General features: G+C 42.2%; 1 protein-coding gene across 1 annotated transcript; it reads left to right on the forward strand.

Moving 5' to 3' along the window:
• Positions 1–389: 389 nt before the first annotated feature.
• nt5m (5',3'-nucleotidase, mitochondrial) lies at positions 390–12,116 on the forward strand. Its single transcript, XM_030399245.1, has 5 exons — positions 390–1,143; positions 3,580–3,680; positions 5,501–5,561; positions 5,680–5,794; positions 7,594–12,116. The coding sequence occupies exons 1-5, from the start codon at positions 868–870 to the stop codon at positions 7,731–7,733; spliced, it is 693 nt and encodes a 230-aa protein (XP_030255105.1). The 5' UTR covers positions 390–867; the 3' UTR covers positions 7,734–12,116.
• The last annotated feature ends 14,335 nt before the right edge of the window (positions 12,117–26,451 follow it).

Below are 26,451 nucleotides of genomic sequence, written 5' to 3' on the forward strand. Positions count from 1 at the left end.
AACAAAAGTGATACTTTACGTGTTATTGCTGTACCACCGTATGCATAACTAATTACTCAAAAGTAATGTACTGTAATGTACTGCACGATGGTAAAAGCAAACGTTTAGAAATGATTAGCAAAAAGAAAAGTAAAGGACAGCACGCTCAACAAACTGTTTAATGACTGCGGCTGAGCGCGTTGTCTCTTATTTGTAGAGATTATTTTCAATCATGGCATATGAGCAACACACTACCTCGTCCATTCAGAGTGGACTATCTCTTGTCACATTTAGACCATAAAATATTAATGGTGGTGGTGAATTGTGTGTAAAACTGTTATGCTTGGCTCTCACACGGAGAACAGCGCCGGAGTGAGCCGTCCCGTTCACCTAAATAATCTTTGCTGCGAACAGCCTTGTTGTAGTACAGTCTGTTCCCACTGTCCTTGATGTTGCAGTGCCAGCACTGCTCCTCGTAGTTCAGGCTGCCCCCAGCAGCAGTTGTCACAGATGTTGTGGGGTTGAGGCAGGCTGTGGGGAATACACACTGACAAACGATGCAAACAGCTCCCAGCACACTGTGGTCAAAAGGCTTGTCACATTTGACCTGTCCGCACCTTATGCGGCTAGCCTTACAGCTAAAGTAAGCTACCGATCGTTAGCTCAACTGCAGCTGGCCAGCAGAGAGACGCCCAGAGTGACAAAGTTAAGCTAACAGTCAAACAACAACTTACTGCCTTAAGACAAATAACAGCACCAACAAAATAACGTGTGCTGAGAACGACACGGTCTCACTGCTGCAGTATTTGGAAAACTTTTTTGACTCCCATGCGGACTTTATCCAGAGTCTCCACTCGACGCAGTGACCGTTTTTGAAAACAGTCAACAATGTTGTTACTGTTCGGCACAACACGCCTACTCGGAAGAGGAACAACTCTGCTCCGTGATCCGGTTAAGAGGATTTGCGTAAACATGTCGTCCACCTCTGCCTCCGGTAAGAGACTGCGGGTTCTGGTTGACATGGACGGGGTCCTGGCGGACTTCGAGGGCGGGTTCTTGAAGAAGTACCGGGCCAGGTACCCCAGCGAGCCCTACATCACCCTGGATGACAGGAGGGGGTTCTGGGTGTCGACGCAATACGGGCGGCTGAGGAGTGACCTGTGTGTAAGTGACAAGTATCGGTTACACGTTTTCAAAAATAGTTCCCGAAATTCCTGTTTGCTGTCCTACACAGACCGTGAGGCCCTTGAGTGGGCTCCAGTGGCCCCCTGTAAAATAGTTACATTAGTACAGAATATACTGCTACCTCAATGGAAGACCAGAGGGGACTTTATGAAAAATGATAATGTGAACTTGAAAATGAAAATGTAAATCCACAACATTTCCCACGTTATTTTATGTAATTATTAAAAATTATTATTATTAAATAATATAGTTTGCATTTAAATTTTAACATAGTTGAGAGGACGGCAGTGGCTACTGTATATGTCTTATGTTTGCATTTGCACAGTGCGACCAGTTAAAACACTGAAGTTTTTTTTTTTGTTTGCATGTTTTTTGTGTCATTATTTTCACACATGAGGGGATGGAAAAGCACAAAACGTAGCCAGCATCATAAAAGGACAAAATTAGTTCACCAACAGTGTCGTTTAAAGTTTACTCTTGACTGACTGGGTTCATTTGGTTTCCGGGTTTTGATTTGTCATCATGCTTTACTCAATCACAGGCCTATAGTCAGGCATAAAGGCTCTTATAGTGACAATTTTTGAAGACAAAATAATGTCATTTTGATAGTCGAGCGTGTGAACGTTTATTTTTATTTATTTTTTGTATTTTGTGGGAAAACTTGTTTCCTTCGAAGAGTTGGGAGTTTCTAGCTGAACTTGAGACCGGTGCACTTTGGACATTCCTTTTTCAGAGCACATGTACGCTCACCGGACACACACACACATTTACACCTTATCAATGTACGCAGATACTGAGCTGTGTGTGTGTGTTTATTGTTCAAACATTGTTTTTATTGAACTTTTTTTACTCCAAAAAAAAATATCTACCACATTCTGCTATGACATATATGCTGTGTAGCAGATTACTTTCATATACATCAGTGATGTGTGCTATATTTGGTACAGGCAAAGGAGAAGCTCCATGCAACCTGCATTATAACACAGTCTACAAATCATATATTACATCCAGTTTGACAAATATACTGTGGTGGGTAACAGCCGCACATCAGAAAACTGTAGCATATATATATACACACAACGGAGCGCCCTGTATTCTTCCAAAGGATCGCAGAGTCAACTAGGGGTTGTGAAAAAAATCGATTATTGATTAATCGCGATTACAATATTGACGATTATGTTTCGATTATTAAATTTCCAAAAATCAATTTGAATTTTTTTTTTTTTTTTGAAATACTAATACAAACTGGAGTACTCCTCTTACTGGCTTTCGCTACATGGTCCACAGTCTGGGGCCAAGATATATTATTCCATCCCGGAGCTTTTTCACACTTAAATCGATTCCAAATCTTTACAAGGAGACAAACCTTTCCGTGCAAGTGTCCCTCAACTCTGCTCACAGGGTCGCAATAACCTGCGACGCCTGGACATCCAGAGCTACAGTCTCATATGTGACCGTTACAGCTCATTATGTCAGCAGTTAATGGAAGCTAATGTCCTACGTACTTCAGACGAGAGCTATGGATGATAGCCACACAGGCGCAAATATGTGTGAGTTTCTCAAAGCAATGGCAGACGAGTGGGGAATAGAGAAACACGCCCTGGTTCTCGTCACCAACAATGCTTCTAACATGAGTCCGGCTGCTGAGATTTGCAGCTTTCTTTTAACAGTGAAACACTACATTTAAAACAAATTAAAGAATAATAATTTTGATATTACAGTTACACTATACAATATTGAAGGTGCTGTGAGGTGTTACTCCCAAGATAAGTAAAATAATTCAGCAGCTGACTGATGTTAAGTGGAAGATCAATAATCGTTAATAATTGAAAATCGAATCGATAATCGTTAATAATCAAAAATCGAATCGATAATCGTTAATAATCGAAAATCGTTTTGTAATCGAATCGAGACTTCAATAATCGGAATCGGATCGGGAAATTGGGCCGATTAACCACCCCTAGAGTCAACATGAAAATGCAAAATAAGTCAGTAACCAAATAAGAAAAATAAAGGATATGATTAAAAGGGAGCAGTGTTTCCAGGAAGTCAATCCGAGCTTGCTATGTTTTATGAAATCTCTGTGGTTTGCCTCTTGCATTCTAACTGATCGTCTCTAATGGCATACAATGGTTGAATTTGTTCACCCATTGCGAGTGACTTGGAAGATCCTCAGCATCCATTTAGACAAAATGCATTTTTTTTGGCAGCTCTCATGGCCAGCCCAAAGAAATGAGCTAAACCTATAGAGTTGAACTGGATATTAGAGGAATCACCAGAGTACTATTCAAGACGATAAGCTAAATTCCATATATGAGACATTCTTAGGTGTGTTTTCGATAGCCTCCCACTGTGGACCTCACTTTGGGCATGTCCAAGTCAATATGCATATTGTTGTTGTTTTTTTGAATCCAGGAAAAAGCCATCAGTATCTGGGAGTCCAAGGACTTCTTCATAGAACTGGAACCACTGCCTGGAGGAGTGGAGGCGGTCAAGGAGATGGCCAAGATGGATAAGTAAGTCTTGATGATGCATTTCACTCATCTCATATACAGACAGTTTTGGCTGATGGCAAATTGAAATGCGCCATAGACAGGTTTCTTAGCAACATCATCTTGAAATGTGTATTGAAAACAAAGCAGGAATAAATGAGAGCTCATAGCGAAATAAACACGAGGACTGAGCCTCTCACTGGACAAATCACAGAAGTACTGGGTGGAAAAGATGAACAGGTAGCAATTTTCATCTAGCGATCTTTTGAGAGCCCTTGATTTTAACAAGGTGGTGGATGGTTTCGCACAGAAACATGTGAGAAGAAGAAAAACAGATTAAAGTAAGCAGCTCAGACTCTTCCTACATATTTATGGATGTTTACTGAATATTGCAGGCACTTGTTAGGCTAATTGATCGAAACATTTGGTAATCGGTTTGACACAGAGTTTTGGCGTGTGACATCAAACGGAGGTGCACACTAATGGTTGGGGATTGCGTCAAGTTGTTAAGATTGTAACTTGTCAGAGAAAGAGGACTCACAAAGCATGGTTCCATGTTTGCTGTACGCAACTCAAAGGTCTCAGTTTGCAGAAGTGAGATTTCCTGTCTTTTTGATTACAGAGCACATCAGCGCTATATACATATATGCTATATAAATACTGTCAAAGTATTAAAACACTCAATTTAAAGAGAAATGCTCACAGCCTGTATTCAGGAACTGAGCCATCAAACAAGCCGCCAGGACTTCCATAATGTTGTGATGTCACGATGATTCCGTCCCCTGCTCAGGCTTGTGAGAGCTGACCAATCAGAGCAGAGTGGGGTTTTTTCGGGAGGGGGTCCTTTAAGAGATTGTCACTAGCATTAATTCATACGGAGTCTGAACAGAGATACTGCAGTGTTTTTTTTGTTTATTTTTATACATTAAAGCATGTAAACATTTTCTAGTTGTAATTAGAAATATGAACCCGAAAATTAGCATAATATGGGACCTTTTAAATATGGGATATAGGCAGGTCAGTGCTGTGGGCCGTTCACACTCACGGAAGAAAATCTTCCTTGACTTGTGCAACAAAAACAGACTGTCTAACATGTTATATTTGTTTTTATAAAGACACAATGAGACACTGTCTCGGGTTGATAACGAATACCAGTCATTCTGTTGCTGTGTCAGAGGTTCCATGTCCTCTTGTTTTTGCTGTTTCTGAGTCACCTTCACTTCAGGAGCTATGATATTTGTGAAACACTGTGATCACATTTAAAAGTGCCTTATGGAGTTTTATTGTAAACAAACAAAAGTTACGTTTACAAGCAGTGTTATGTGGTGGCTAAACAAATGTAATGAGTGCAAACAAAACGAGGATCCATTCATAAAAAAACATTGCTCCATAGCGCCTTACTAGTCAGCACCGGCCATGTGCTTGTAATGCACTCTACTGTTTCTGGCATCGGTCAACATGGAGCTATCTGCGATTGCTATTTTCGGCAAGTATTCCCCAAAAAAGCCAACACAGTGGAATAACGCCTAAAAATAGCCACCATAGTTAGATAACTGCGTGTTTACATTTCCTCTCCTGGTGGAAATGAATGGGTTTCTTTAAACACCAGCGCTTGAATGAATGAATGGGATGTTTTCTTATCTGGGGAATCTGCCATATGGTGCGATCTCGTGTTTTTCACTTGTCCTACCATTGAAGGCCCTCTGCCCGTCGCCAAAATAGTCATTCATTCCGGTTATAAAGAGCCAATGTGTTTGTCAAGTCTGAGCAGCTGGTTTATCGAGGTGTTTGTATGTTTTCAATTTTTTCCACTCCGGCCCCGTTGTCTCCGTCTCTCTCCGCAGCACAGATGTCTTTATTTGCACCAGCCCAATAAAACAGTACAAACACTGCCCATATGAGAAGGTGAGCCCCCCCCCCCCCAATCAACAACATCTATTTTGTTTCCTTTGTAAATTATTACCATGTTTCCTTTCTCTAATTAGATCTCATCAACTGTGCATGTGTGTATGTGTGTGTTCAGTATGCCTGGGTAGAGAAACATTTGGGCCATGACTTCCTGGAGCAGGTCATCCTGACCAGAGACAAGACGTTAATCACCGGAGATATCCTCATAGATGACAAGCCTGACATTTTAGGTAAGGACCGAAAACGTGTCGGTGTGTGTGTGTGTGTCTGTGTGCACATGCAAGGTTTATCTTGCTCATCTCAACATCTTGATGTTTTCAATAATTTACACATCATTCCGTGTGAGATATATTTATGAATATTTTGCATTGTACTCAGTAAGCCTCCTCCCCCTTGCACTGAACACATGTAGTCTCCAGCCTTAACTGTGTCAGATTTATTCCTTTTTAGTCATTATGAAACAATTGCTCCTTGGTTTCACACAAAGGCAGAAAAAGGAGGTTTCTCATTTGCGTGTAAACGTTGCTTTTGTAAGCTTAAAATAATCACAGCTGCTACCAGACAAGACTCATTCACTTCCAAGCAAAGTACTTTAGTACATTTATTTGCCGTAAACTTGTTGTGCCGTCAAATTAAACTGCAGTTGACTGCTGAAAGGCTTCACGTCGGTCTGGACAGAAACTCTCCTGCTGAGTGTTTAGCTGCTGTCGACATGGATTTGTTGAGTCTTGTACCTAGAAAGTTATTGTAACTTATGTAGCTCTTCCTAACTTAAGTAGCAACACCAGGTTCAGTTGGTCATTTGCTAAGCTACAGTGATACATAGTCATAGTCGTACATAAAGCAAACATTGTAATAATCGTTGTTAGTTACTCACCCTTATTCTCAAGGAAACAAATCAGTCCTCTTTATAAAAGAATAACTGAACTGTTTTATAGACATTCAGCCCAACAAAAACATCATCTGCGTAACATAATTGAATGTGATTAAATGTAAATGTTAAAGTGATTAGAAAATGATGGTAGCCGTTCCTGCCACCATTAGGCTGCGAAGAAGATGGGAGTGCTGGTGGGTGGGCGACCAATGATGCCCATGCCTCAATGTAATGCTAAACCACAGATGAAAAGAATAAATGCAAAGACGTGAAAGTGAAAATATGTTTAACTAGTCTTAAATTCATAGCTCACAGTAAAATAACAACAACAAAAAAAACCATATAAAATATAAAATATACAAAGAAATGATCAGTGAAGAGTGTATTTCTTCTTTGGACCCGTTTCATCCATTTTCAGCAGCAAACTGAGTGGAGCAGCGGGCTTGAGAGAGTGCACTGAGGAATTAGCACATCAGGCAGGGTTGTTTGCACAAAGTCCCCTCTGATTGAGCTGGCTTTTTCTAGGTGCCCTGACAAACATCCCACTCAGAAACCGAGAAACACCCATTTGATGTGTATAATTTTGAAATCACAAGAATAGCGGGAGAAATTACCAATTGGAAAGCACAGCGGGGGATGGGGATAAAAATGGGTAGACTCCTGCGCAAGTGTTTGCAAGTATGACAGTTGCTAAGCTATGATTGGTCAATTGCTGTTATGTGGTTGGGGTTTTGGGAATCTAAATACAACATTGTAAGTCCTTTGGTCTTGAAACCCGTAGCTGAGGTTTTTTCGCTGACGTAAGTGCTGCATATAATGATCGTTGACTGCAAAAACATAGCGGCATAAATCAAAATGTAAATATGTTGCAAAATACTATCAAAATAATTACATGAAGAGTGTGTTCCAAAGATTGAAAGGAAAAGGAAGGAAGGGAGCGAGGGAAACAAATGTGAAAAGAGGAGCATTGCATAATCCTGTTTGTAATGTCATGTGGGTGTAATTATTTGCATACATCAACTTCGATGCCTCATTAGCCGCTTTTAAGACAGCTGTTAGCGGTGTGTGAGCTGCTGGCCTGGGTTGTGTAAAGCAGTGACACATGTGCAGGTTGTCCCTTACGCAATGTTTGTGCCTTCCATACCTCCTGATCAGGAGTGGAGCCCAAGCCAACGTGGGAGCACATCCTGTTCACCGCCTGCCACAACGAGCATCAACCCACCAGCCCGTCCCAGAGACGACTCCTGTCCTGGTCGGACGACTGGAGGGCCATCCTGGACAGCAAGAGGCAGTGAGGACGCTCCGGCATCATCTCCACACCTTTCGTGTGTGTGAACGCACAGAGGAAACGCTTGTGTCGGGATGTCAGAATTTATCATTTGAAAAAGAGAAAGGTAAAAAAAAAAAAAGAAAAGAAGAGAAGAGAGAGGCTAGTGATCAGCCAAATTCACAATAACATACAGGGCAGATTCACCAAGCAGACACTTGTTGCACTCTGTTGGGAGAGAACATTCACCTGTTCGACCACAGGAGGGCGCTCTGAGACCGAAGGTGAAGACGTCGACAACCCAGCGTCTACACCACTTCTACTGTAAAACTGTGACGGCAGAACAGCTGACCACTAGGACAAAATGAGGAGCAGATTGGACTTTTTGTTAGCTGCTCTGTGTCTGCATGCTACATGTTTTTGTTGTTTTTGTTGAAAACATTTTTCTTTTTCTGTGGAGCCACTTCATCTGTGGTTTTTCTTCACAAAGGTCTCATCAGTAGTTGACATTATTGTGTCGCATTAATGAGTCAGGGGACTGTAATTCACTCACAACTACAGGGCACTCCACTAAACACTCGCACTTACAACAAAAAAACAATAGCCTCCATGAGTCATAGGCACTGGCGACTATGTGCAATACATACACACAGGAGAGTGACCTGGATGGACAAGCACTTGAACTGTTATGTCAGGTTATCGTTTTACTTTAGAGTACTGCAGTGTGTCTCGGGTCACTGAGTAGTAAGTCAAAGGGTATCTCCACTAATTGTACACAGTAAAGTGTGTTTACAGAGCTTGGAGAGAACTACTGCATATGTGAAAAAAAGTAGTAAAAAGCCTTTTGTGGCTCCAGAGGACGCTTCATGTTATCTGGTGAATTGCTTCCAGCAATGTCATTCGGTGACTAAGTTGCACGGTGGGTAATGTGGCCGGCAGGTTATAAAAAGCAGTCCGCTGGTCACCTGAATTACCCACAATGCAACGTAGCCACATAGTGACATGACTGGAGGCAATTCATCAGATTACATACAGCTTCAGTAGCACTCCACAAGACCTGTAAACACACTTTAATATTGTAAAGTTGTTGGAGTTGCCCTTCAAACATAAACGCACAGAGATATCTCTTTAAGATTTTTAAAGGGCCAGTATGATTACGTTGGTGCTTTTTTTTTTTTTTTTTCTTTCTTTTTCCTTCTCGTAATTATTTCCTGTTTCACAATGATCTATGCATCTTAACTATAACACCGAGGAGAAAAAAAAGAATTCTTAGAATTGACACACATACATTATGCATGTTGCCAAAGCCATCACTAGTGCTGAATATATTAGACTGACATTCATTGAGAAATGTGTGCTGAATATGTTGAAAGTATTAAAGAAAGAAAAGTTATTCAGATTTGATATACTAAGCTTCAGAAGAGATGATTTACGCTGTGAGACACTTCCTGTTTTTACATGCTGTACTTTCACACAGCCAGTCGGACGGCATATTGTATCAAGTTACATTGCCCCAACATGTCAAAACCAGTTCACAGCGCTGGCATCTGTTTTTAATACAAAAAACTCTTGTTTGAATAGTGGTCATGATCTGCACCATTTTGGAGTAGATGTGGCGAAACAAGCCATGAAACATACACTCACAACTGTTGTTTACTTTTAATTTCCCTTCTTAGCGTGTTTACAGAAGCACGTTGCATCAGATTAAAAATAATACCCCCGCAACACGATGAATAGAAAGTATATCCACGTCTGGTGTCGTCAAAGCTGCATTTGTCTGACTACTCTTTTTCACTGCGACGATGTACTTAAGCAAGCGAACACTTAAGAAAACAGCTTTCTGTCAGGATTTTGCCACAAGTATGTTCAAATCCATTGTGAATATTCCTGTCAGGCCAGTGACAAATTAGCCTGTTGCTGCTAATGTGTTGTGGTAAAGAAGGTGGCTGGTGCTGACCACGTGTTACGACAGTCGTGCCGGGCGCTGAGTGACGTGCATGTAATTCGAACACGCTTCTATCTGTCGGTTGGGGGGGTTTTTTTTAGAGCCTGTGTTTTATTCTGCCTGTCAATGAAAAGAATTATAGGAGGGCTGTGGAAAATTTTAATGGTTCTCTCTCTCTCTGGTGCAATTAAAGGTGCATTTTCATTTTCTTTGTTTGTTGTTATGGCACACACACACACACGGCCGAAAGTCACATGAGCTCACAAATTCCTTTTGACAGAAGTTTGGACAACTTGTCCTCTGCTCGTGGTCTGACATTCTGGCAAACTGTTTGACTAAACACGATGATCTTGCTTTATTGTGATCTCTGTTGTAATTTCCCCTCTTTACCGATCATATCGGTTAAGAACACATGGAAGGAACAGCCACATATAAACATTAGTCTAGACTTCAGCTTGCCATCACTCTATCATTCCAGAACAGACGTTGCTACGCATGAGAAACTGCTGATATCAAATGTCAAAATCTGCCTCCTTATAGCCATAAATCTTTTTGTTTTACTATTGATTTCTGTCGTACACTCTGACTGCCTTCTCTCTCTCTACAGTGCTCACAACAGAACGAAGGAGGCTGCATTTATCTATCATTTATTTCCCTTTTGAGTTTACAGTCGTGTCAAGTAAAGAGAAAGAACATTTACAAGCAGACATGAATACTGTTCATAAAAGAAACTAGACATAAAAGCACTTAAATTAAAACGGGAACAAACAGAGAGAATGTGATTGATGAAGGATTTAAATTCTCTCAGGGGTACCAAAGGTATCTATTTTTAAGGTGCCTTGTAGAGGTCTCCCAAGACAAGTTGTCACTCCGTCACGGGGCCAACACACTGTGAAAACACCGACACAGTATCGCAGCAGTTTGTCAAATACTGATTATATTTAATCAACAGCACGAGTTTAAAATGAACAGTTCACGTCAGCGTACACAAATCTTAGTATTTCGGTATTTCACAAAGATGTATTAATATGAACCCACCGATCATGATCGTTCCCCTAACCATAACACAGGTGGATCCTATAGACTGTAGGCGATTTTAAAATAGCACCACGAGAGAACACTATTGATCAAAGATGAAACTTGATTGGTTTCAGAAAGAGAAAAAACACAAGTTAAACTCACAGAGGTCCAGTTTGAGGAAACCTCCGTAAACAAAAGTCCAGAAAAAGATTGTTCCTAACTTGCATAATGATTCCACTTCATGTAACACATTATGTAAAACTGAACTGCCCATGGGCAATACATACATTGAAGATATACTGTACATTCATAAGAGTTATTTTTGATATGATCAGCTGAGTGATCAGCGTTATGTGAGCGATTTACAACGCGCGCAACTGGTCCGTGAGTTTTTCTGGCTCACTAAAAGGCTAGAAAGCTGCGCCAGTTAAAATAGAAACTCTCTGACAGTAATGATTGTCATCCTCGGTTATGGATCGGAGGTCTGGATAGGATGGCATCTGGGTCCAGATCCTGACAGCGGCCCGCCTATTAGTGTTCTGAGTGGGGATGTGAGGGATGGAGGGATAACAAAGTGGACACATTTTGGTCGTTTTGCTAACAAGGGGGCGATGGCGTTCCCCTTTGAACCTCCTACTGACCATAGATTAGGTTTTGCTTTCGTCCTATTTCAGGAACTTAAATAATTGTTGCTTAAAAACCTAACAACAGACGCCCACCATCCACCTTGACTTCCTATCTGCGACACCACTGCGGTCCATAGTGCTTCACTGAGTTAAAAAAAAACCAAGGCGCGAACAGGAAAGATAGCTGTGCTGAGGGCTCAATATACACCAATCCTGCAGGTGGAAATTGCCGTGATACTATGTCGAAAACACATATTCTCATTCGCACATGCGAGCAGTATAGTGTTTCACTTCACACTGAACTGTAGGATGCAACAGGAGATCACAGATGAAGCTCGAGGGAAAGTGTGAATACGAAGGAAAAAAAAAACAGGCCAAGAAATATCTTTCAGTCAATATTTAGACACACTGCTTTACATGCATGACTGCATCTTTCTCATATTTTCCGTCTTCGGTACACAGCCCTCAGTTTTGCAGCCGCTTTTGTGACTTTCAAAGTCGCAGCGTTGCTTCCCCGCCGTACTTCCGACCAACACTAACCACCTGGTCAACTGGGTCAGCTGCCTGGCACAAATGCCGGAGGCCTCTGTGGTTGGAACTCCTCGGGAAGTGCCCTCCGTTCCACGTGACCAGCCAACCCCAGCAGCCGCGCTGTTGTTCAAATGGTCGCACAAACACTTGCATGTGTGTCACTTGTATGTCAGCCATTTTTGTCAATGAATGTCTCATGTTTGTGGACGATCGTTTTTTTTTTCACAGATAGAATTGTGAAACCACGATTCAAAAAGCATTGCTTTAATAAAGACTTCTAAAAGTGTAATCACGGTAGACTGTTTTGTCTTTCGTTCCATTTTGACTTGTCCTCGCATGAACCACAACATCACCTCTCTGACTCGCCCATACCGCGGCGTGCAGCAGATGGTGTGCGGCCGCTACTTGTCAACAGTCATTCTCCATAATGGTTCTGTCAACACGTCCACATGTCTAGCAAGAGAGAGTGGGGTTAGATAATCTTTCATCAGCCGCACACAGCGTTTGGTCTTCGGTTCTTTTCAGACCTTCTGTTCATTTCTTTGTCCTCAGTTGCTACACTGAGATCTTCACCCCAACATGCACCTGAGGTCTGCTGTGCTGCTCAATCGAGTTCTGTCTCCCGGGTGCGATTTTAGAGTCGGGCTTGTTGAATGGAACAAAGACCTCGCCAGCGTGTCATTCATAAATTGTTAACGGAAGCCTAGCGGGGTTTTGAGGGGCTGGTGACTATCCCAGAATGCATTGGCAAAGAACAGAGTGACGCTCTGAATCGTCTCTTAACAGGGGGACGAGACAAAGATTTTTTAAAAAAGGTAGTTTGTTGTTGTTTGTTCCCGCTGCGAGCCACATGGTGCGTTACCCTTTTTTATTTTATTTTTTTCATGCAAAGACTGTTCTGCGTGTTGAGGTAAATACAAATCCAGAAAAAACTGATGGATGCAGCTGAATCCACTTGAAAAACAGCATTGTTCTTGTAGTTTTTTTTCCGATCAGGCTCGGGACATTTTAATGGCTCTAATTTATCCGCATTTTGCACCTGCCAAAACGAACGTCTCCGCAGACATCATCAGATGGAAACAGTTGGGAAGTTAAGAATCTGTTTGGCAGAATAACGTCTTTGGCTGAGTTTTCGCTGCGTATCTGTTTGGCTCGTACACCGAGCGCATGATCACACTTCTGATAACTCGCGACCCGCAAGCCTGAAAAAGTTTCCAGTCGGTCTTACTGTGAAGGCACACACGCTCCGCACAAACCAGAAATGTCTTGCTGTATGACAACGTTTAGCCACTGAGCACTCATGTTGAATTTGGCTGCCTGCAGTCTGTTCTCAGTGTTGTATTCACAGGCTTTTAGCAAATTTAGGCCAGGTCCACACGTACAAAGGTATTTTTGGAAACAGCGTTTTTAAGCAATAACGCTTTCCATCCAGACGAGCGCTTTAGCACCGTTTTATAAATAATCTCCATCCACACTAAGACAATTCCCTCTCACATAGACTGGGCTTTCGTGTGCCGGCCAAGCAGGAATTGTATTAGATCGTTTACCCCGAGGCTGGTTGCTTGGTTCCGAAAAATACGAAGAACAAGGCGGAGAAACATGACTTCACTTCACAGAATGGATAATGCTGTTTTTATAAGCTGTTGTTGTCTCCCCTTTGGTAGGCCTTTGTCTTTAATGAATATATCAATATAAAATCCATTCCTCCGATGTAAAAAATCAAATACTCCACAATATCATGATAGCCAACATGTCGTTTCACATTTGCAAATCATGCACCTCCTGATTAGGAAGCGGACATGGGTGTCTAAGTATCTTCAACAAAGATGGAGTTTTCCAAAATGTCAGTTCTCAGGGACCTAAAATGCCGTTTATAACGTGTTACATTAAAGGGGCTCTGTGAAATTTCTTTGGTGTGTCGCTATTGTTAGCGGTTTCTAAATATCTAATATATCATATATCATAACTACTGTTGTTCTCTGTTATAGGCACTGAGTCACATCCTTAAAGCACTGATGCTTTTGACAACGTGAGATTCCATGTGAAGATATTCTAAAAAGCGAACATTTTGAAGTTTTTAGCAATTGACTTAAATGTAAAAAAAAAAACAAAAAAAAAGAATTTAAAAAATAAAAGCATTCAGTGTTTCATAATTGTCCAAATATTACCGTTTGCATGTGCCGTTCAGTTTGACCAAGCAAGTCAATACAACTGAATTCTCTGCTCAAACATCCTGCAACCTGGATAAGATCTCTTATGGCCCGTAATGAACAGGATAAATGCTCAGGAAGGGAGGAGCTGTTCCAGTATTCACATGGGCAATATAGCTTAAAGACAGACTGAAGAAAATGTGCACCTGATTTTCAAAGTGAATAGTGTTCTAATGCCTGAACTTTGCATCAGTCTGCATTTTCTTTGCTGCGAAACCGAGTCAGATTGGCGCCACTTGTCCTCTGCAAATATTGATATTGAGGTAGGAAACCTGATGATGTGCACTCAAAGTGTAGGCACGGTGAGCACGGTGGAGGTGTTTATGGTGGAGGTGCGGGTGTAAGGGGGCACACATGAGCTGAGAGGCTTGAAGGAAGTGTTGCTGGCCTATTTAATTTCAAACAGGTGCGGTATAATGGCACAGGACAAAAAAAAAAAGAAAGGAAAAGCAAAGCCCGATTTGGACATGATTGGTTTTTAGCGCAGGGTGACTAACAGCGTTTGTAATCTGAAATGTTAATAGGATGACAAATCTGTGTGATTGCGAAACGAGTTTGCTTCGCCTGCCGTCACCGCATCAAAAATATACCAATCCTCATGTAACTTCACAGCCAATAACAAGATGTCAGGCCTTCAAAAGCAAGAAAAATGAAACTGGAATTGGGAGGACAATAGGGAAATTGGTCAGGATGAGATTTTCTTGAGGTCTTTTTTTGTGCTGAGCATTTTCCTCGGGGCACAGTAGAATTGAATGGAACCAAAATAACATGCTCATTAAACGACATTCCCCTCGTTTTCATCGTGGTCGTCAAGTGAAATACTATGGAGTGTGTGTGTGTGTGTGTGTGTGTGTGTGTGTGTGTGTGGTCACGTGTCCCGTTGTGTTTGTATGTAAATTAAAAAGTTGTCAGTCATCACCCAGACACCCACACAGTGACTCACTTCCACACGTAACACCAGCTGAGTATCAATCAGTGGTCAGTGTTTGGTCTCTCGCTCTGTGGCTCTACAGTCAGACCCACAGACAGCCACATTTCTTCTGTACGTGTCATTTTACCTGCAGGCAAAACAGTGTGTCGTGCTGTCGGACTCGTACAGGTGGTGCTTGGTTTCTCTGCATCAAACAGAAGGAAAAAAAGGAGACATCCATCTGTCCATTCCTTTGGTTGTTATTTTCATCAGTTACATAAATGCTGTCTGGCACTTTAGCCCTGGTTGCTGTTGTTTTTGCCAAGACTTGACTGACTTCAGTCTTTTTTTTTTTAATTAGCTGTATCATTTTGGCCAAAGTCACCAATTACAATTACTGTGCGCAGCCTAAACACCTAATTCGGACTGTTGACGTAGCAAAGGTGTTAGAAAATAGTTCCATATTCTATTTTTCAGCTGAAACACATTCTCAAACCTAAATCGCTGAATAGGTCCATTGCCAACGATTCGTCAAACAACATATATGAACGCGCAAGTGACAGGTGCTCTGGACTGTACCTTCGTCATATCATGGTTAATGTTGTGAAACAGTCTTGTTTGGTTAGACTTATGCACTTGGTTAGGTTTTCATTATTAAAACCACTTGGTTAGGTTGAGCCAACAAAAGTCCTTGGTAAGGTTTAGCAAATTCCATTACGTGTTTAAGTTTAGCTAGCCAAACTACTTGGTTATGTTCAGGCAACAAGATTACTTGGTTAGCTTTAGGCGGCAAAACTTGGTTAGGTTTAGCTAACAAAACAGCTCGGTAAGGTTTCGGCAACAAAGTCGGTTGGTTAGGTTTAGCTAATAAAACTACTCGGTTGTGTGCAGGAGTATTTGCTTAGGTTAGCTAGACAAACTCTTTGGTTAGGGTTAAGCAACAAAACTACTTGTTTAGGTTTAGGCAACAAAACTACTTGGTTCGGTTTAGGCAACAGACCTACTTGATTATGTTAAACTTACAAAACTAACTGGTAAGGATTAGAAAAAGATCATGGTTTAGGTCAAGTTGACTTAGCTTCTTTAGTAACGTAAAGTTGCGTATGTGATATAGTTTATGTGCGCTACGTAAGTTAGAATAACTTCCAGTTGCCTTTTAGTTTAATACTAGACACAAACAGGGGTCTCCTTGATAAAAGGCCCACGCTTGTTTTATCCCAACTACAAATTCCATCCTACTTCTAGGACAGACTTGGTAGTTTCCGTACTGCGTCTTCTGATTTCTTTTCCCACAACTCCATATATTTCTGGGTCAGAAAAAGGTTGATGAGCGTGGCAAGTGATCCAAACCAGTAACGTTGCAAGCCATTAAAACCAAAACAGTGATGCTAAAAGACTCGAGCTGCGGGGACATTTTTTGGTCAACGCGAATGACCTCTTTCATATTACACACTGTCATTTGACCAGTTGTTTATGTAAAGAAATTGATTGGTGCGGCTTTAAACATTGTTTTAAATGCATGATAAATTCTGGAAAATACTTAATGGAGGTTGACACTACAGATGCATGTGTTTAACAAAGGCAGATATCAGCTTGATAATATCACCAATTTTACCAAATTAATAATAGGCGCCAACCTTGTTTGCCCATCATGGTGATGAAGGAAATTAAGCTTATTCTATTGTTGTCCTTGCTATAAATCTTTTTTCTGATTAGTCGAGCTGAATCCTTGAAACCTGAATAAGAAAGAAAGTGTTTAATCAGGAACACAATAATCATTTGGTTGCTTATCAGCAGGGAGCCTTAATCAAATAGCTGCGTTGAGCCTTGGAATAAAGGGCACGTCCTTGTGCAAATGCACTACATTGTACAAAGGCCTTGTCCTCTTTTGGGCTAATGCGTCACAGTCCCCTGGAAATCCCAACAGAGCAGTAAGAATTTTCCTTGAAGACAAATACAGAAGCCTTATGGGAGTGGGCTCATATCGAACATACGAAGGAAACGGTCTGTACTACAGCACAGTGTGTATTGTTTGTCCAGTGGTCATATAATGTACAAGATGTCCTCACTGAAACAAAGGGGGCTTGAAGTCAGCACTTATGTTTGGATTAGACTTCAGCTTTACAGTCAACCACATGCTGCCGATGTTCAAGGGTCATAATTTTGCGGCCTTGCGTATTCCACTGAGCTTGCGTGGTCATGTTTCATGGAACATATGTGTTTGTGTGTGTGACACTCCACACAGCACAACAGTACAAATGCAAGACCGGAAAAAATGGAAGAACGGAAAGTGCGCCGAAGCACATAAAACAAAGAAAACAGGTCAGGTGGAGCTCTTCCTGTTTGCAGAGTTGTTTTTGTTCCTTTCGTCACAGCGCTGGACCACCTACCCCCTCCCTGTGTTTCACACCATCTCTGTCTGTTTGGATTGCTCTCCTTCTGTTTGTCTAATTGCTTTACAACTGAGTAGGAAAGAGACATGCTTGAAATGTGCTGCATATTCTGTTCCAGATCGGATCATACCGGTATTAGTCTGGTTTTATAGCCGCCGTGTTCTTCTTTTTTTTTTTTTTTTTACAACAAATCAGGAAATGATGATATGACTTGCCTCTTTAAAGTGGCTATATCTGTATATTACCCATGTGTCAAGTGACATTGCAAAAAACAATGTGACAGGGATCGACTCTGCGTCACCGCTCGACTTCATGGAGCTTCGTAGACACAAAATGACACAATATGTCTGTGCAGAAGCTTGCACACAAGAGAACATAGTCATCACACAGTGATTCAACATACTGCATACTCAAGGGTCTGCATGAAGTGAAGCATCACTAATAAATCTGCTGGTATGAGAAAGTGGCCAAAGAAAATCTAATGCTACCGGTTTAAATTCCTGAATCTTGTGATACACTGAAAAAGCTGCACAGAATGATTGAGTTGGAAGATACCACTACTCATGATTATTCATTCATTTTTATCAAAATATACCACTGACAGTATTTTTGATCATGACGATCAGCCCCTTTTATGTGACAAACAGGCATTTGGTTAATTGTCAATTGAAAAATATTGATGGGTGGAGCTTAAAAAAAGTTACAAATGTGACAGTTGTTCTATGAATTCTGGATAGAGGCTTCCGATAGAGGCGCTGATTTAAAGATAGTTTCAGTGCTGTGTCAGCAATCGATAAAGGTCCGGTTGCACCATTGAGAAATGGTGAAACCAATCGTGCAAAAAATTGCTCCGGGATAACTGCTTTTGGTGGCGCGTACGAAAGAAAGGCGAGCCCTGGCGTTTAGCTTGCAGGTCTGGGTGAGGGTAGCTCGCCATTTTTTCAGCTTGCAGGTTGTTAGCCCAGAGATCATAGTCTGTCAAAGCGACATGGATTTTCAGAGCAGTTAACCGTAGATAGCAAAATAATCAAGAATGCTGACTGAATTGGCCGCATGATTGCAGACTTTACACCCACAGTCTGCATCCGGTGAGCCAAACTCCTCGGAAACTGGGTCAAGCATGCATATATCAACAAAGTTTCCCGAGCTTTGTGAGACCCAACGATAATACTTTTTTCATTTTTATTTTTTTGTGCCAAGACATCATATGTACGTTGTAACAAATAATGTAATATCCAGCTCTAAATCTTAGCGGACTGCTCCACAGCTGCTAGCCCAAACAATAGGAACAACCCGCTAATTATGGACTTCTGAAAATGTCACTGTTAAAAACACTTTTGTACTTGTAAGTAACGATTATCTTGCAGACGGCAGCGCGTGCTTGCCTCTCTCCGCCCCGTTGCATGTGTGTGCGTGACTCCGTGTGCACGAGTGTGTGATTCCTCTTGTGTTTGTGCCTCAGAGATATCCCAGGTGGCGCGAAGTATCTGAGTCAGCGGCTTGCGTGTTTTTGCCAGCGACCGACTCATCCTGTCAATCTGTCAGTCTGGCATATTGTCATCTGTCTTTTGGTCTCTCTCTCTCTCTCTGTCTCTCTCTCTAGCCATCCATCTGTGTGACTGCGGGAACAGGACGCCGTGTTTTTTTTTTGCTGAGCTGGTGTTATGGGTGGAAGACAAACACTGGAAAAAAAAAAAGAAAAAGAAAAAGAAAAACGCACACACACCTGCAGTCGATTACAGTGCAGCAACAATTACAGTGATAAGCTTATTTTATGGTGCCCGGTGTTGTCGCCCTCATGCCTGTCTCCCAGCGCATTGTGTTCAATGAATATGGTTAACTGTTCCAATTGACTGGCGTAACAACTTTTCTAAATCGAAGTTTCCATTCCAATTATGGATTTGATCAATTCTCACTTGTAAAAAGATTTTAAAAAAGAAAAAGCTTTCTGGTCTCTTTTTCTTTCATTTGTGCGGCGAGCGACCTGAAATTGGGTCTGCCGAGTGTATCCTAAGCACTTCCTGAGGTTAAGTAAGATCTGAGGGGTGAATGTTTGCACTATCATCAGGAGGGCGGCTGAATGTCCACATATAGGCTCCGTAATGTGGGTCATCGCCGTTTCACTTTCAAGTTGCCTCCGGAAAGACACCTGGCAACTCAGTTTATTTTCCCCCCCTATGAGTCTAGAAGGGTTCAACTTGCTGCATTAGGAAGCTTCTGGGGAGAATTGGGAAGCAACAAGTATAAAGAAAAACCCAACATATTTCTAGCAGCCAACATGTTATGCCACAGTGCTCGGATTGAACCCTTTGAGCCTGCAGTATGTTGAATGGATGTGGCACGTAGCACGATCAGCAGACAGTCAAGCTGTCAGACAAATACAGTGGTGCAGCATCACAGCTTTTAGCCCTTCTAACACAGTTCTCGACGTATCAAATATCGACTGTTCTCCTCACGTAAATCTGATGTTGGTGAGGTTTTTTGGCCACACATGGCAGTGGGAAAACCCCTGTAAACGCAACACTGACATGTTATCAACATTTCAGTTAATGTGGCTTTAGTTAGTATATTTCATAGTTCATCTTATAGTGAAAGCAATGTGCAATAACCCATTTATTTTCAACTGTAGCAGTATTAATACTCTGTATATAAGAATATATTCTAGTAGAATGTGCATTTCTTGTGTTTTTGTTTTGTTATTGTTGTTCTTGCATAATAATACTTGGAATAATAATAATAATAATAATAATAATAATAATAATAGGCGACCTCAACCATGTTAGACCAACATTCACTCTCCTTTCCGCTCTGTTTCGAATGAAATACCCGGCTCTGACCGGTAGCTGCTTAACACTCCTCTATGCTCATCAGCTATACTTACACCGCACTCTGTTTTTTTCCAGAGAATTTTGCCGAAAAACAGCTGCAAACTTCGCTGCGGAGCTTCAGTCTTACTGTTCACTCTCACTCTTGCTCGGAGTGAGCTGGATCAGCAAAGTCGCAGCTGTAGATGCGACGCCAAAAATGGTGCGCTGAAAGATGATAAAATGCTCAGTAGAGCTGAGTGGAACAGCAGAAACGGGTGGTGCTTCTCTCCATCTCTTCCCTTTCACATACCCAATCACTTAATCCTTTGTTGATTAAGAACAAAAACAGATCATAGTAGCTTTCGTTTTGTGATAAACGGCACGATCTCCTCTAAACTGGTTTTTATCCAGAGCCGCCCGTTTCAGCAATGTCCAGCAGCCATAGCGAGAGTTTCAGTTAAGAGAGGACGTTCCCAGTTTATGCACTGACAGGCACCTTCTTAGACCAGAATGCAACTTGAGGTCATTGTTGTGTTTTTTTAGTTCAGGTGCTCTCCCTCAGTGGCGAAAAACACTTCAGTGAGAGATCAATCAACACTTTCAACCTCTCAGTGTTTTTACAAACGGTGGCTGACATGCTGAGGGCGACGACTACAACCACTACACCAAGCAGGCGACGTTAAAGGAAAGTGGGTCAAGCAGGGGAGGGAAGTGTGTTCCTTGAGTGCAGATGGTTTTAAAAGCACAGAGTATCGGGAGGAGGACTTCAACTCTTCGGCTAGTTCATCAGGGAGGCAGCGAGTTCACAGTATCTCTGTCAGAAGCTGCAAAGAAAACCATTGACGCACGTCAGGCTTACACTGGGTGGGATTTTATTTTTCACTTACTCTTCAGAGAAAGACAATGAAATATGCATTAGTTTCAGGGCTGAACAATTAAGTCCAGCACTGAAAGTTATTTATTTTTTTTTATTTTTTTTTTTTTTACATTTCAAGGAAGGAGCACTGACTACTGCCGCACTCTCACTAATTGCGAATCCTGCTCCACTTAAGGTCCCTGAAAGTGTAATTCATTTCCAAGTAGGGCTTGATTATTTCTGCGGAAAAAAGAAAAAAAAATGAAGAGAGTGGGAAAAATGTGATTGTTATGCAAGTGAGGGACGCGCTTGTCTGTGTTTCAGCTCGGTGTGATGAGCTGTTAAGTTTGTCATGATTAATCTCCTATGTGTTCCCACTATGGGAAAGAACAGCCTGCCGCGTGTGTGCGTTTGTTTCTGCCCGCCGTCGTGTGCCACGCGTGTCCGTGTGTGAGAAGCGGGTAAGGAAAAACACGGGTACATTTCCACAGTGAGAGCAGACCACCACATCACTTTGCCATCCGTCTCTCACAGAAAAAAAACAGACGTGGCCGTTGACGGCTGCAGAGGCAACGTCTCTTTATGGAGCTGCTTCATTTCCAGGCACAGGACCGAGCTGGAAAATTTTCACATTAGGCTGCTCACGTCACAAACACACGCGCGCGTGCACACACACACACCCACACAAACATGCTTGATTTCATTTCACCCCCTCATCCTATTGTTAATTTTGGTTTGTGCATCTGAAGATCCTCTGCGTGGTAACATGTTACCTTTATTGAATCTGGCACATAATCACAATCAAACACATGCGCTCAATTATTGGGACTCTCTCTAAAGTATGGCCTGATATAAATAAGCCCTCAGCATCCTGTCGCAACCACGCCAAGCGTTTTTCCTCCATCGTGACGCTTTTGAGAGGCAGCCTCCCGGTGGTGATGGTTAGAAGGAAATGGGAGAATAGCACTGAAATCTTCGGGGTGAGCTGCTGACGTTTTTTTTTTTACTCCCATATGTGTTGAGAGCTTCAATATTCAGAAAAAGGGAGCAAGGTGTGAGATACGTATGTAAAGCAGAGCCTTAAAATAAAACAACTCTATGTTGTGGCCACACTACATTTTAAAGGTCGCATTTTCAGGTTCATGCTCTTATTTTGGGTGTCTACCAGAAAATCTTTACTGCTTTACTGCTAAAAAAACAAAACACATAATTTTTCATGGACTGACCACTGCTGCAGCTCCTCCATTCACCCTCTGTCTGAACTCCCTGTTTTAGTGCCTGTCTCTTTAAGGTCAGCCTCCCAGAAAGCACAAGCCTCTTTCACACTGCCGTTTGCATGCGGGGATCCTGCGCCAATTCTCCTCACCCTCCTCTGTGTGAAAGTTTCAGATGCGGAGAGGGGGGAAATTTCACTCCGGTGCTGATCCGCCTCTGGAGGTAGTATCAGGGCCGCATTATTGGCGAGCCGTCCCAGTGTGAACGGATAATCCGGTGGCGCGGAGCGAGGGCGTGTCGGTCTGACAGTCTGATAACTACACAGGTCCTTCACTCAACTAAATACAGAGAAATGTCCCACAAAGCAACGTTACAGGACCGAACAAAAGTAACGTAGTAACTGTAACTGTCTTTGGCAACTTATATGAGGAAAACAAATACCACAGCTGTACGTGGAGAAGTGTCTGTCCTCCTGTCCGTCCTACCGGCTCTTCGTCACATTTCTGCCCGAAAAACAGCGTTTGTCACCGGCAAAAAACTTTAACTCACCAAGTGTTTGTGATGAAAATAAATCACCGCGACCGTCAGTCCTCCGGACCGAGACTTCAGGGAACTTTCCCCCAGAAAACAGCCTCCGTCCCCGTGAGTGACAGAGTCAGACAGTGTCCTGTTTACTGATGGTGATTATGTATAATTATGTAATTTAGCGCGAAAAACTTAACTCCGTCACTTTCCAGGATGTTTGGTGGGTCAGGATCTCAATCACTACACATTATAACAGCATCCATATGATTATAAACTGTCCGCGGGTTTAGATAGACAAGGGGAACACCTGGGGAAACACCGACGTCATCAACATGACGTGTACCGTCACACCTCTTTAGGAGCCGCAGCGACCGGGTTTCTGTGTGAATTACACACGTGAAGGCGGAGATGCTTTGCTATGTGTGAATCACCATCGGCAGGGAATTGGCGAACCACCGCTCCGGAGATAATGCGGAGAGGCTGTTTAAAAAGGGCTACTGTCTGCTCTGATTGGTCAGCTTTCAAAGGCCTGAGCAGGGAACTGTCCTTGCCACCACAATTGTGCTGAAGTGGTATAGTTAAGACATCGCAACACGGTATTCATATAGCAACTACACCTGCATTATGATCTAAAAAGATCTTTAACATTAACAGCTGTGTCTTAAGCTGTTAGCACAGCATTGACTGTATTAAGTTGTTATGGTCAGTGTGCTGGCAAACCTTTGCATATTTACACACCCCAACACACACAGAAAAACTAACGTGTACGTTACTGTTCCCCGATGATTTTTTTTCCCAGTTGTCACTCTTTTTTTAAGCTTTGTCTGCTGCAAAAAAAAAATTCCAATTCTTTAGCTGATAAATGCTACACAATGTTCAACAGGCTATTTTATTTTGCCATTCCGTTAACACTTTCAAAATCCCCATCCCGGGAAACAACGACAACCTTCAACTTTGCAACCCCAACCTCAAAATGGCGAGTTACCCTCACATTAACCTGGTCGCTATCTGTAGAAATGTGAAAAAGCTAACTGTTTTTACCTTTAGGGCTCGTCTCCTTACATCCAGAACAAGTTCACCCTGACATTTTTTTTTGCCAGGGGCAGCATCATTGGCATTTCTGGTTATGATTGTTTAGCTAACTCTGTCGGCATATTGTTATCCACTGGGCAGGTATATAGCGGACAAAGCAAGTTCGTTATAATTTTTAATAATTAACGATCTAATAATTTTTAGATCCACTGGCAAAATAATACATTTAGTAGTGATTAGTGTAGCTTTAAAGTATCTGATAGCAACAGTTAATGGTTAAAGTTAAAGTATTCAGTGCATTCACCACAGGTAAGTCAATGTGTGATCACTGAGACTGCAGTTTACTTTCCAAGAATGGGTAAGTAGGTCAAGTAAGGCAGCTGGCAGCCTTTTTATTGATGATTTTATCTGGCAACCTTTACAATCACTTACCTGACACAGCCAAGTTGATACATGTGTTTTCTAATTGTTCAAATGACTCTGGGTCAATATATAGTGTAGCTTGTTGTTGAGTCATGGTATTCCCCTCATCAACAGGTCACTGTAAAACCTTAATATCATTTGACTTCGTTTTGTTTTTCCATCACGGGGCCATCTTCCGAGAGCCAGGTTCAAGGACTGTGAAGTTTCCATTGAGAGCGTGACGATAAATAACTCAGCGAGCTCGGATGCAATGGAGACCCGGACGGCGTCGGCGCGGGAGCCGCGGAAATGGAGGATGACGCAAATGACACAGCGTTTGTATCATTGTGTGCATATGCGCGTGTGGCCCGAGAAGGGAGAGGAAAAAGAAAGAGGGCTCTGTGCCAGTGCAATGCACAGACTGACTCACTGCAACCCTCTCTGGTGTGTGGTGAGTGTACAGTACGTGTGTGTGTGTGTGTGTGTGTGTGTGCAAGCGCGGGACGGAGAGCTGCCACCCCAAGTCTTGAATCATCCAGTTCTGATGTGAGAAAAGGGCTAAAATTAGAATGAAATAAATGAATAAATAAACAACAAACAAACAGAGAAAATTACAACCCCCCACCCCCGACCACGAAAATGTCGTAGTTTTCCTTTCTGGTGCGATGAATCATTTTTCGGTGTGAACATTTCTTCAAAGATGGTGCTAAAGTGGTGGATTCCACCGGGATGTCCTGTGGATTTTAAACCTCATGAGGGGTGATGTGAGACTGCTGCTATTGGTCCAGTATCAGCTCTTTGGTTATCAAAAGGGCTAAATATTATACTTTCTATTTTACCTTTGGAGCGCTGGGTTTAGGTGACACTCTTCTTTTACAGCCGACCCCAACGCCCTGTGTATCCGTCTGTATTTCATGTCTATATTTGTGTTCATTGCGAGTGTGTGTGCCCGAGACAGCGAACTGAGCATCCTCCATTCTGATTTTCTCTGCCAGGAAACTTCACACATTGACGTCTTTGGGTAACAGATTGAGGCTGCAACGCGAGAGGAAGGCTCACAGTGTGGTGCCTCACGTTGATGCCAAGTTGTCACTCACAAATGTGTGTGTGTGTGTGTGTGTGTGTGCGCGCACGCAGCGCTACTCCTCAGAGTCAGTATGTTAATACTTACATGGCATTCCCTCGACTCCCCTGGTGCGCTGTTGTTTTTAGACTCGGGCTGACGCTGTGTGTCGTCATATCGGGGCAGTGGGAAACCTGTTTTGTCCTCGAGTCCCAACACACATTTTGTGAATGTATGGATTGCAAGCTCAATTTAAGACTGGGTTATGACTAACCACTGACTGTGTCCCCTAATGTAATACCTGAACCACACTGATCAACTCCCAGACTAATAATAAGACTGTGTTTCAGAGCTAGAACCCAGTTTCAGACAGTTACCTGGGACTGATATCATCCAATATGTGTTGATAGCGGTGTGAAACCTCATTTGTGCCTTAATCATTCAGGGTGAATGTTTAAAAAAAATGTAGCAAAGTGTGAAAAAGCAGTTTGCTACATTATTTTTAGGCTCTGTAAAGCAGAGCCTAAAAATAAAACAACTCTATGTTGTGGCCACTCTACATTTTAAAGGTCGCATTTTAGAATCCTCACCTGCTTTAACGGGAAAAAAAACACATGATTTTTCACGGACTGACCACTGCTGCAGCACCTCTATTCACCCTCTGTCTGAACGCTCTGTTTTAGTGCCTGTCTCTTTAAGGTCAGCCTCCCTAAAAGCCTCCCAGTCTGCTCTGATTGGTCAGCTTTCACGGGCCTGAGCAGGAACTGTCCTTGCATCCACAATTGTGCCGAGGCGGTATAGCTAAGACGTCACAACACGGTATTCATATAGCGCCTACACAATTGAAGAAACTTACAGCACTATAATCTGAAACAATGTGGAAATGTGAAATCTACAGTTACTCCGATACAGGGCCTCTTAAAAAAAAATCCCTCCTTTTTCGAAAATCTGAAATCCTAACCCCACCTAAGACAAGTATTGGTGACCCTATGGTTCAAAATTAATTTCATGTCATATTTTTTAATCATTATTTCCAGGTGTTAGAGTTAGCATGTTCCTCGCAAAAACAAATTCACATTCCCTGCCAAGACAAAGAACAGCATTGGTCTTTTGTTTAAAATGCCTCAAAATACCTGCAGAATCTGTTCTGATCATGCCCGTAAAAAGGTGGAAGTAGCATGGATTTATTATGAGGGAGGCCATTTCCTGCC

This window comes from Sparus aurata, chromosome 20, assembly GCF_900880675.1.
Source record: "Sparus aurata chromosome 20, fSpaAur1.1, whole genome shotgun sequence".
NCBI classification, from domain to species: Eukaryota; Metazoa; Chordata; class Actinopteri; order Spariformes; family Sparidae; genus Sparus; species Sparus aurata.

Excerpts from the sequence above, each read along its gene's own strand:
- nt5m (XM_030399245.1), top strand. The coding sequence starts at position 868 with ATGTTGTTACTGTTCGGCACAACACGCCTACTCGGAAGAGGAACAACT. Across the intron at positions 3,681-5,500 it reads GAGATGGCCAAGATGGATAA|CACAGATGTCTTTATTTGCA; the intron begins GTAAGTCTTGAT and ends CTCTCTCCGCAG. Across the intron at positions 5,795-7,593 it reads TGACAAGCCTGACATTTTAG|GAGTGGAGCCCAAGCCAACG; the intron begins GTAAGGACCGAA and ends CCTCCTGATCAG.